Source organism: Onychomys torridus, chromosome 6, assembly GCF_903995425.1.
Source record: "Onychomys torridus chromosome 6, mOncTor1.1, whole genome shotgun sequence".
Taxonomy (NCBI): domain Eukaryota; kingdom Metazoa; phylum Chordata; class Mammalia; order Rodentia; family Cricetidae; genus Onychomys; species Onychomys torridus.
In genome coordinates, this window is record NC_050448.1 from 32715917 (window position 1) to 32728505 (window position 12589).

At 45.5% G+C, this 12589-nt stretch overlaps 1 protein-coding gene across 2 annotated transcripts; it reads right to left on the minus strand.

Annotated features, from left to right (window-relative positions):
* Positions 1–239: 239 nt before the first annotated feature.
* Positions 240–12403, minus strand: Nhlrc3 (NHL repeat containing 3). Of its 2 annotated transcripts, XM_036191149.1 has the most exons (7): positions 12131–12403; positions 11398–11550; positions 10711–10858; positions 7422–7622; positions 6319–6410; positions 3305–3417; positions 240–2914 (listed from the first exon to the last, which is right to left on the minus strand). In XM_036191149.1, the coding sequence occupies exons 1-7, from the start codon at positions 12212–12214 to the stop codon at positions 2662–2664; spliced, it is 1044 nt and encodes a 347-aa protein (XP_036047042.1). In that variant the 5' UTR covers positions 12215–12403; the 3' UTR covers positions 240–2661. The 2 variants fall into 2 exon arrangements, with proteins under 2 accessions (XP_036047042.1, XP_036047043.1); XM_036191150.1 differs by lacking the exon at positions 10711–10858 and having other exon boundaries at positions 11417–11543.
* Between the last annotated feature and the right edge of the window lie 186 nt (positions 12404–12589).

Here is a 12589-nt window from a genome sequence, read left to right on the forward strand (position 1 = left end):
CTTAGCTCCTGCAATGTCTTTAGTCCTGGGTTTATGCAGCAAATTTTAGCCGATAGCTGGGTTGGTCTGTAAGATTTTGCTGTAGCCTCTATCGTGCTGAGTTATAGACGTATATCACGATGCCCAGACTCACCAAACTGGGATCTTATGGTCACTGAAATTCTTCTATTATTTATAAAAAAAAAAAAATCTTAAAATAAGTAACCAAGTTCTATAATTTTTCTTTTGCAAAACTTTAATGTTCCAATAGAAAATACAATTCTTATTTGTTAACTAATTGATCCAAAAGCAAGGAGTAAAATACTCTGATTGCAAGTACATCGATCAAATAAGCATGTCTTTTTAGACAAACAGGAACAATATTCTCAGCAAGTTTTATAAGAATGGGTAAAGAAGAAATCAAGCTGGTACTGGCCTGGAAACTTCATCCCGATGGCTAGCTTTCATAGTTCCAGAGGTTCTGTTTCTGCCACGGTCCAAACACAGAGAATAAGAGACCGTGAACTTGTCAGCCCTAAATGGGACATCTACATCACCTCCAACACCCCAGGACCCTCAGGGATCAGAAGGCAGCGGTGGTAGATTTCTACAGCGAAGCATCGTGTGCTGGACACGAAAGCTGCTGCACACAGCACTCTCAAGAGCTATGACTGCACGCATAAGATGACACCCGTCAAAATCCCAGCACAGAGCGGGAGGGGCTCAATGGAGCCTATACCGAGCCGAGAAGCTAGCTACTGGGAATTGATGGCTACTGGTGGAGGGAGAATCTTTCGAGGGACATGTTTCCTAAAGGGCTACCCCTGCTTCAGTAGACTGTCCTATACCCATGCACGACCAGGCAGCACCAAGTTCATTCGAAGTGTACATATGCACAGGAAGTTGGGAAGAAATGTGATGGAGGATGGGGAGGAGCTGAAAGGGAGAGAATGAAGGATGGATTCAATCAAAACACGACGTATCTACGTAGAAAATCCTCAATAAAATCACTGCTTATAGAAACAGGCAGAGGAAAATACTGTAGAGATAACAAGGGCAGCTCAGCTAGCTTACTCCCCTCAAAGGGGCAGCTGCATTTCTTCTCCGGCTCACCAACAAAACAAGCTTACACTTTTCTTTTCATCCAAATTAACTGGTCATATTAGCAAATGCATAAACCCTATGAAGACTCGTTTTGCAGACTCCTTGAACACAGTCAGGCAAATGGCATGTGATGTAATGACAAAGACAGTTGGAAGGCCATCTCAGAACATTCTGTAATGCACTCCAGGATCCAGGTATCTGTGCCTGCTACATATCCAACCCACACAGCAACAGTGAAGAGGAAAGAATGATATTCTAAGGTGACTTCTGAATCACAGTCTGGTGAGCAGTGGGGACACATGTAAGAGCCTTGGGATGCAGCACATTTCAACAGGAAGCTCACTTGCCTCCCGCACTGTATGTGACCCACGCTCCTAAACAGACCCAAGCCCCTTCAGTTGTAGTGGGTGGGGAGCAGAGTTCTTAGGCTTCCCTGGTGCTGCACACGTCACCATTTAACTCTGGGACAGTGAGGGATGGGGACAGACGAGCAAAAGACCCTGAGAGGGAAAGGGTCCATCGAAACCTAGAATAAACCAGAACAAACTGAAAAGCACAGAACCTGCATGTGAAGGCCAGTATTCAGGTAGGACGAGAGTGGGAGAGACAGGGAGATTCATTGTGATCCCTCAAAGCATTTGGCACACTTCCATGTGAAGGGTTCTAACTCCCCTAAATGTCTTGGAGGTAGATTAACGCTACTAGCAAAGTGAGTTTATTCTAAAAAACGGAATGGGCAATACTGAGGAGGAGACTTATTGCTAGCACTCACTCTCAAAATACCACTGGAATAAAATCTTCATTTTAGTAAAGTGCTGAGATGCTGGCTGTGCAATCTTACTTGTAAAGGGTGACATTAAGTATTTCGTAGCTAAAAGAGACCAAAACCTTGGTTTTTTTCCCTCAGAATCCATGGGAAGTCTGTAAGTCTTAGGCCTTCTCATTCATCTCGTGGCCAATCTCAGCCCATGCTGCCACTGCCTGGAGTCTGCATGAATCCACCTGGCACGGCTCCTCCCATCTGTCTCCATGCCCACTTGTCTCTCTGCTGGACCAGGAGGCAGAAATTGCTGCTGCTTCACTTTAGACCTCTGCATGCCTCAGATTACTGAGCAGACCACGCAACCACAATCTCTCACAGTCCATTTTACGTAAGTTAAACAAACCAGTAGTTTCCAGTTCTTCATAGGAAATCAAAAGGTTACCCTAGGAGCCCAGAGAGAGTTCATCAACCCACACAAGTAATGTGGTTACAATCACAGTATCCCGTCATAACCCCATTTTAGAATTGCACTTCTTTAAAAGCTGCTTATGTGAAGATGCAGCTCCGTGCTAGGGCAGCAGCCTGGCACGCATGAGGCAATAAGTTCAACACCATCAAAAAGGAAAAAAAACCACCTCTTACCCACTTAGCTGTAAAACTAAGTCCCAAGAACCACAAGAGACACATGACCTTAATGACACACCAACACACTTCTCTGGTAGAAGAGGTAAAAATGACCCTGTGCCTTGATGATTTTAAACGCAGTGACTCTGCGGCTCTGAACTGCTACTTGAAGCCCCTCCGGGAAGGAGGCACTAAGCTCCGAAGGCAGGGGTATGGCTGTGCCATGGGACGTATTTTTGGACTTGTTTTGCCCCAATTTCTGCCACATAGACTGCGCCGGTCTTCCTGTCAACTTCTAGAAGATGCGGCAGGACCTGGTCTGCCAGCTGGATGGTGCTGACCACAGAACACTCTCCGATGCTTCCAGGTGGTGGTGCCGCCAAAACTGACAGCCTACTGAGGTTCAGCTGGGCCACAATCAGGTACTGCCCAGCCGGGGTAAACCTAGGAAGAAGAATTCAGTAATAATGAGCACTCTTTCAATGTGTGTGTCCTCTGCAAGGCTCAGCAATGGCTGCCGCTGCCTGAAGGATTCAAACTGGTGCAGAGGTCTGTGACCGTAGATGAAGCTAACGATGTGCCTACATTAGAACAAGCACAACATGACTAATGGAGAATGAGAAGTTCGGGAGGTCCAACACTGTGGACCCAAGTTTTGACCCTCCTTCTGTGACTGGAAATCTTGCAAAGGATTAGAAAATTACAGACTAGTCTTTGGACATTTGTTTCCTCCCATTTCCCCCTCCTTAAAATTGACAATGAGCACTGGAAACTTTCAGCAGTGGAGCACACAACCAGCTAAAACAAGCATTTAAAATCAACAGCAATAGTTACCTAACAGCCGAAGGTCCCTCCTCTGTGAAACAGCTGTCCCATGCTCCTAACCACTCTCCGGTGTCTTTATCAAATACTTGGAGTCTTTTATTTCCTCGGTCGGCAACCCACACCTGAGAAACCAAAATCATGTCAGCTGGAAGAGACGCACAGAGGAAGAAATGTGACTGTTTTATTAGCTCCACACGGTTGTCTCAGTCCGTGTTTGGAGGCTCCTAAAGAAGATGGTATCACTCCACTCTGTCTGGAATGCAGAACAAGTGCAAATGCCACAGTCTACTGTGCATCTGTCTCTGCACAAAGCGCACAGGGCCATCAGTCACATTAAATGTGCAAGCAAATGCAGTCCGGAGTCCTCCACCACTGTGCACATCAAAGACACTGACGGGGCAGACCCCCGCAGCCCTCTAACACTCACCATCACTGCACACCTGAGCAGGCGCCTAAGCCACGTCACAAGACAGAGAGAAACAGACCTGCCACCAGGAGGCTCAGGCGGTCTCTCCCATCTCTAAACCTCTATCTGTTATTACCGGGATGGGTCCAAAGTACAGACTCACTGAAGAGGAAGAAGCTTGGGTGTGCTAAAAACACATAAAGCATAATGGGTTTAATTCCTGTTTTTATAGACTGTAATGAGTTACTAAGACACTCCTGAAATAAAACAGGGGGCTCGGATTATTCTCAATAGCATTCATAGGGATCCACGAATTATACCATTCTAGGTTCACCTTAGAGCACAGACCACAGCCCTTGAAGCTCTTTTGGATTTCTCAGGTCTGTGTAGCCCAGAGAGACCCTGACTTTACCTTCCCTGGTGCGTGTGGATAGCCACTGACTCCTTTTCCAAACAGACACGGACGAGGGTGTGAGAGGCTGATGCCCAAACAAGCGGACGTCTCCAGCTTCCTCCTGATCTGAGATGGGTTTGCTCAGGGATCGGGCATTACTGCCTCAGACAGATGACCAAGGAAGAAACAGTCACGTCTCAGGACTGAAGGACAGTCTAGATTGTTTCCTTTCTTTCTCAGTACTCAACATGTGATGAAGAGAAAGCCTCTCTAGGAAACAGGAAGTCCGTAACTATGGTGGGGATGAAATGAGTCATACCCAAAGCGCAGACCACCACCACACTGCTACACAACATGAGGTGCAGGCTTAGGGCACAGCTCAGGAGGACGATGCTCTCCAGGCATGGGAAAGGTCCTATCCCCACAGCAGCAACGGACAAGCAAGACCCCAAGTATGTATGGAATGGGGTGTCATCTGCCCCCACTTGGCAATCTCTAGCTATTCCTCCAAACGATCTTGCTGGCCCCTAAGAACTGTCCTCACCATGGGGAATTTGACTGCATCTAGACCTCTCATGAACTGCAAAGCGGAATTCTTTTTAAAGCAAAATAGTAAGCAGGACTAGCATCAAGGAAGGCGGCTGGCCCAGACCCTGCACAGCAAATGTTTACTACCTAGCACAAGTGTGACCCCTCAGAACTAGTTGTGGAGATGAAGCAAACCCCGCTGAGCACGTGCCCACAGGAAGCTACATTCTCCAGAGGAGCCGCTGTGATCACCAGAACCGCAGCGGTGGCGGCAATGGTGGCGGCAATGCAAAGCGCAGCTGCCACAGCAAACAGGGAGCACTGATGGAGACGTAAACACGGTTGCCTGTTGGAAGGGAACCCCATGACCCCAAAAGCAGTGTTTCTGCTTAAAGGGTGAGGAAGAGCCTGAGGGGGCAGTAGCTGGGGATGGGGAGCAGGGAGACAGTTCTGTTCCCTGGTGGAGGCAGGAAGAGCACGGGTGTGCAGAGGGCTCTCCCCAAACTCTCAGGGGTAGCTTCGGCACTCAGTTTGCCCCCTTTCCACCAGGGCAGTTCCTTGTGAACTAGAGTCATTTCAACATTTACAATTCGGTTTTCCTAGTAGAAGGCAAAATCTCTTTTCAGGTTTTGGATTCATTACCTGTTCCTTTTGCCATTTAAAGACCACAGACGTCTATTTTTCTCATTTCTAAGTATTTGGAGAAGTTCCTCAGAATAGGGCCCAAACATTTTAAGAGTAAGTGTGCACAGCCAATTCTGAAGACATTTCCTAGACGTGCCTACTGTGTGTGGTTAGCTTCGACTGTCAACCTGACATAAGCTAGGACGGCCTTGGTACAGAGCACCAACAAGCACTGTCTACAGCAGGCTGACCCGTGGGAATGTCTTGGTTGCTTTAATTGACATGAGAACACTCAGCTTACCGTGGGTGGCATCATCCCCTAACAGGAATGGTACAGAGTTGTATAATAATGTAAATCTGAGCAAGCCAGCACGTGTACATGTACCTATACATTCATTCCTCTCTGCTGCTGACATGATAGCAAAGATGTCTGAAATTCCTGCCTTGACTTCTCTTTCTCTCTACCTGGCTTTCCATCAGGTTTGTTTATTTATCACAGCAACCGAATACCCTACTAATACCCAAGTCCACACTCCCAGACACTTACACCAAGACATGCCACACACCCAGACACTTACACCAAGACATGCCACACACCCAGACACTTACACCAAGACATGATACACACCCAGACACACCAAGACATGCCACACACCCAGACACTTACACCAAGACATGCCACACACCCAGACACTTACACCAAGACATGCCACACACCCAGACACTTACACCAAGACATGCCACACACCCAGACACTTACACCAAGACATGCCACACACCCAGACACTTACACCAAGACATGCCACACACCCAGACACTTAGACCAAGGCATGCCCACCCACCCAGACACTTACACCAAGACATACCACACACCCAGACACTTAGACTAAGGCATGCCACACACCCAGACACTTACACCAAGACATGCCACACACCCAGACACTTACACCAAGACATGCCACACACCCAGACACTTACACCAAGGCATGCCCACCCACCCAGACACTTACACCAAGGCATGCCCACCCACCCACATGCATGCTGTTCCAAACACAAGGAGACTGTTGTTACCCGACCAAGTGAGTCAAGTGTAACACTGTGAGGTATGTTGAACTTGGCAGATCCTGTTCCACTCTCTCCATGCAGCCAGAGGATCATGAAATCTATAAATGGTAAATAGATATGAACAGTGAAACATATAGAATGCTTTATGCATTTACCTGTTAATTTTGTCTTACAAACTGCAAAACCATTTTAACACAAAACAAAAGTACTACACATTGAGGACTTGAGTATTTTTTCCTGGCTTTATCTACATCTATCTAGTTCATGTGTTCCTTCAAACAATCTACTGCTTTAATTAGCTCTGCCTGAACTGTTCTGACGACTTCTAATGCACTGTTCAGAGTCCCTGCACTGTTTACTTCAAACTAGTTCCCTCAGTACAAAAAGTTCATTTTTTTGCTCAAATTTCTTTTCCTTTTCCTGGGACAGAGAATCACATTATGTAGTCCTGGTTGCCCTTGAACTATGTAGTTCAGGCTGGCCCCAAACTCTTAGTAATCCTCCTCCTGGAGTGCAGGAATCACAGGTGTGTACCAGCACACACACTGTTATAGTTTTACAGTCTCTGGAAGAAGTCACTAGCAGATTGTATGCTTCCTCTAACAAGACCGGTCCACTCCCAACACATCGAACCTGGGAATGTGGCCTTTGGGTGCAGGATTTTAAAGAGAAAATTAAACTAGAGATCTTGAGATCATCTTGGATTCACAGGAGGCCCCGGATCCCTGTAGGAGGGAGGTCCGAGAGTCAGAGACACATGGAGGAAGGAAATGACGTGAAGAGGGCAGAGTTACATAGTCATGGCTGCAGGAGGCCTGCAGGGACTCAGCTTCTGGCTTCCCCAGTACACACAGGACAGGAAAGTCTCAGAAGTCCTTTCGATTTTCACACCACCTCCAGTCCCTGTGAGGCATCTCCTGACCCCAGTGAACATGAGGCCCATGAGCAGAATCACATGCTGTTGGCAAGCCCACCGACTGGGTTCTGTGTATTTAGCCCTTTACACACAGCTTCATGTGCAATATGACTAGATTATGCCAAGCAGCAAACAAATCCAATCCAGCTTATAAAATAATGTTCTTATGATCAGAGCAAGATAAAGCATTTACCTTGGGACAATTTGACCAGTCTGTTATTCAGTCCCCCATCTCCATCCACAATGTAAATCTCTCCCACGTCATCTACATATAATTCTGCAGGGTTATCAAACTGCAGTGGATTCAAGCCAGTGCCTTTCTTGCCTGGGGTACCCAAGACTTGAACAAGATCACCCAGGGGGTTGTATTTTTTAACAGTATGACCATAGGATCCTGCGGAGATAGACAAACATGTGTTACCAGCATTGCTCAGCAGTCACAGCTTCTAAAAGCTAAAGGCAAATCTTTCACTAGGCTGGGACGGTGACAGAAGCCACAGACTCTCACACATATAACTATGACAGGAGACAGCAAGCAGCCCTTCATAACGTATGCACAAACCTGGTGATGAATTAATATGTAATCACTCCAAAATCAGGACTTCAAACACAAAGGAATACGCAAAAACGCTGGCTCATTCACATAAAAAGCTTAGGATAACTGTATATTTTTCTCTTTTAAAACACACTGCTTGTAAAATAAATCAAGAAGGAACTAGAAAACAAGCAACTTACATTCAACGCTATTATTTCAATCATCCATGTACAGACTTAAAATTTTTCTAAGTCAACAAAAAAATTCTCTATAAATAACACAGATTTTTTCCCCCCCCACAAATGACATGTTCTCCCAGCAGAAACAAATTCAACACTGATGACTTCTTGAGAGAAAAATAATCTTGGTGCTAAAATGACCTTATGAGGTAAAGAATAAAGTGAATTAAGAGCAAATAAGGGAAATCATGAAGCAGTTTAGCAGAGGCCGGGCTGAAGGCACAGAAGGCCCAAATCGCCGACGGGCATCCAAAGGCTGATTTGACGCACCAGGCTTACCAGAAGTCACGTGAGTCAGCCAGCGCTACAAGTCTACCTGGAGAGCGACCTGACTACTGCCCTCGACCTGAAGGCTGGAGTTGAAGTTTTTAGACACAGAGAACACAATACATTGGAGAAAGCACACTTCAAAGTTTCTAAAGACTAGGAAAGGGAGATAGAGTACTTATAATTTTTTTAAGTGGTTGACTTGCAGCCAAATCTTCATTTGAAGGAATCAATTCATTTGAAAAATGGGAAGAGCATAAAAATAGTTTCTCGGATATGAGGGTGGAAAACAAGACACAATGGAAGGAATGAGATCATCTGTGCTGCAATTACTTCTGGGAACCAGGGAAGTTTTTCTTTTTCTTCTTTTTAAAGGATGATGTGAACAGAATAAATTAGAAGTCTTTCAAGTGAGTTCCAGGGACAGAGGAGAGAGAAAACAGTCAAACTTCATAACAGTATTGTGTAAACTCAGATATACTTTCAAGAGTTTTTTATATAGATATTTTATTTCACCTTATTTTCTGTATATGAGTGTTCGCTTGCGTGTATATTTGTGTACAGTACCCAGAGAGGTCAGAAGAGGGTGTCAGCTCTCCTTACCCCTAACTGGAGTTACAGATGGTTGTACGCTGCCATATGGATACTGGGAACTGCACCCAGGTCCCTGGGAAGAATAAATGTTCTAAACCACTGAGCATCTCTTCAGCTCCTAGATCTACTTTGAAGTTCAGGGCAAGTTTGACTAGGACTTAAAAAGAAAAACGCCAGGGGAGCCAAGCTGTAAATCTCAACAGTTGCCTGGGAGAGGAAAACAGAGAAGAGGAAGTGAGGAAGCCATGCAGCTGGTCAGCAGCCTCGTGGTGGAATGGGATGTTCAGAGAAGCATGGCTAGGCTTTGTCAAGCATCTGAGGAGAAAAAAGAAAAGGAAGAAAGACGAAAAGTTATGCTTTCCTGAGTAGACTCAAGAAGTGGGCAGCCTTAACATGCTTCAACGACTGAGATGCTTAACCAACATTTACCTTCCAAAATAAAGACTAAATGAAGTGGATCACATGCTCCCTGCCCGGAGCCCAGAAGTCTTTTGCATCCTGTGAACAAGTGTGACAACAGTTGTACTCATCAAAGCCCAGGCCTCACTGGTTCTAAACAATGGTATGTGAATTATCAGGCACTGGAGAAGCGGAATGTCCTTCAAGTCAGGCACATGACCAGACCTAGGGACACTAGCAACACCCGCCCAGATGATCCCACTCCTGCTGCACTGACAAGGTATCAGAAGCAGTCTCTGCTGTTGCTTAGGCCACACCAGCAGCACAGGTGGCATGCTGTCTCTGAGAAGTTCCCCTGCAGCTGTAAGGCTATTTTGTTTTTCAACACTGTCTACTGAAAACATCTGACGGTAGGAAGGTTTCAGACATGCTTCAGTCAACGGCAAATCTTTTCTCTCTGGGCAGCTTCTTGTCTTTCAAAAGACAACTGGTATAAACGGGAGTTAAGCATCCACTGATCAGCTTTAAAATACTGACATCTGATCTGACTTCACAAAGGAGGTAGAGACTTAGCCTGAGAAGAGCAACTGAAGGTTCAAAGGAGAAAGATCCTGAACTGGGGGGGTGGGGGAAGACCTGGGGGGGGGGTGGTGAGATAGTTCAGTCTGCCAGGAAAATGCCTGTCACTCAAGCACAAGGACCTGGGTTCCATATCTAGAACCCATGTAAGAAAGCAAAACAAAACAAAACAAAACAAACAAACAAACAAAACCCTCTGAGATGGCTCAGAGGTTAAGAGCACTGGCTGTTCTTCCAGAGGTCCTGAGTTCAATTCCCAGCACCCACATGGTGGCTCACACCATCTGTAATGAGATCTGGTGCCCTCTTCTGGCTTGCAGGCATATACGCAAGCAGAATAGTGTATGCATAATAAATAAATCTTAAAAAACACCAAACAAACAAAAAAACAACCCACTGAGTATGTTTGTGTGCACTGTAATCCCAGCATTGAGACAGGGAGAAAGGAAGATCGCTGGTGCTTACTGGCCAGTTAACTTAGCCTGTTTGTGAGTTCCAAGCCAGGGAGAGATCCTGTGTCAAAAGATAAGGTTGATAGATAGCCCTAAGGAATGACACTCTGACCTACGTCTCCTTCACGCATGCACACACACACACGCATGCACACACACGCATGCACACACGCATGCACGCACGCACGCACGCACGCACGTTCCCTTGACAAGTTAAAGATAATGATTACAGCATCATTGAATTTTTTGATTCAACAGGAATGTGATATAGTTTGTAGAAACACATGATTTTGTGGAATATTAAAGAAATTATGATTAGATTTAGCAATGTTAGCCTTAAAAATGCACAAGCAAGAACATGGGCAAAGATCTGGATTCCATCTAGCAAGGCAATTTAATAGACAATACTACACATACCACTTCCTACGTCCGTGATCCAGACGGACTGTTCATATGGTGTGCTGGAGACAAACATACCATGGGGTGTGTCAACTGTATAATTCCAGGCTCGTAGGAAATATCCATCCTCTGTGAACACTAATACCTTGGGGATGTTATCCCCTCTCTGAAGGCATACAAAAATAACTGCTTAGAATCTCTTCATAAGAATGCTAATCTTTACTTTTGTTAGAGAGAAATCAAAATGAAAGGATAACTGAGAAACTTCGTAAAGTGTAAAAAGCAAACTTCGAAACTTAACAATAACATCTATCACATACAAATTTAAAAATAAGTTGCATAATTAGTATAATACAAATGTAATAAATAATATAAATGCAGTTGGCTATCTCTGGTGGTAAGTCACTTCTTCCCTTACTGTTGTTTTTTTTTTCCTTTTTGTCATGCTCAGGTTAACTGTTCTTTTTTCTTTCTTTTTTTGTTGTGATCAAATGAATGTGCATATTAAAAAAAAATCTCTAGTTGGGGAGATGGCTGAGCAGATAGAAATATTTGCTAAGTAAGCCTGACAACCTGAGTTCCATCCCTGAAACCTTACATAGGAGAAGGAAACCAAATCCCAAAAGTTGTCCTCAGATCTCCACATTCACACCCTGATCTCTGGAGCTCACAGGCTTACATATAATAAATACTGATTCTACTTACTTGAGCTACGTAAACTAACCCGTTAAGGGAGTCAACTGCAACAGAAAACGTCGAACCAGTGAAGTATTCTGAATACTTGGGCCAATCCAAATCCAGCCGGAAAAGAACATCCTCCTTTCTCCAGGGTATGTAAAAAGCAAATGTCCCTGAAACCTCAAATAAAATAAAATAAACCTCAGATTGTTTGCTTTCCGTGTTTTAAAAAAAAGTATATACGTGTGTATCTTTTATTTAGCTTTACAGCTCACCTTGACAACCAGAAGGCAGTCAGAATAACTCTAAAGAAACAGGGTTTTGTATCTAAAGATCAACAACCACAACAAACGTCTGCAAATGACTCGAGAGTATAGAAAGACCTTGGGAAGAAATCCAGTATATGTGTGTGTGTATACACACACACACAATGTTTTTTTTTATTTAGACGTATGTTGTGATCCTGAGAGAGTTTATGTGCACCATGTGCCCACAAAGGCCAGAAAGGGCATCAGGTCCACTGGAACTGGAATTACAGTGGGGAAGTGAATCGTCAAGTTGGTGCTGGGAATCGAACCCTACTCCCCCGCAAGAGCTTTCAACCTCCGCGCCACCTCCCCAGCCCCGACACACACACACTTTTTAATACTAAAAGAGAAGACGAGTGATCAGCTGCTGAGCCCCAGGAGCAGGTTTGGTGCCTCGGGGGCTGCACCCCTCGGCGTCACCCACACCCGACAGCCCCATCCCTGCTATTCACCAGAGAGCCACTGAAGCGCCAATGCAAAACCAGACAGGAAAGAAGGAAGACGGCGCCTCCCACGCAGACCCAGGCTCTCGCCATCCTGAGGGTCCTGGGGCCGAAGGTTGGCAGAGACCGCAACGGCGTCTAGGGCGGTAAAAGCCTAAAGCACCGGAAAACTAGACCAGAGAAACTCTTAAATTCCGGGTCTCTTGCTCCTCCTTTCCCCGCTCCCGCCCCTAAGTCAGGTGCCCAGAGTGTGACCCAGTGACCACACTTTCCCGCTCGGAAGCGCTCCTGGCCCCGGGCTTCTTGCAGTCACTAGCATGGCGGCGCCCGCAGATCTTCCTGATCCGTTTGCCGTCCACTTTTGTAAATTCACATTCCATAATCAAGGCATAGCACCACAAAACTCAAGACTAAGGGGACCATGACTCCCAAACAATGGCTTCGACGCTCTGGAAAGGACTTCAGTCA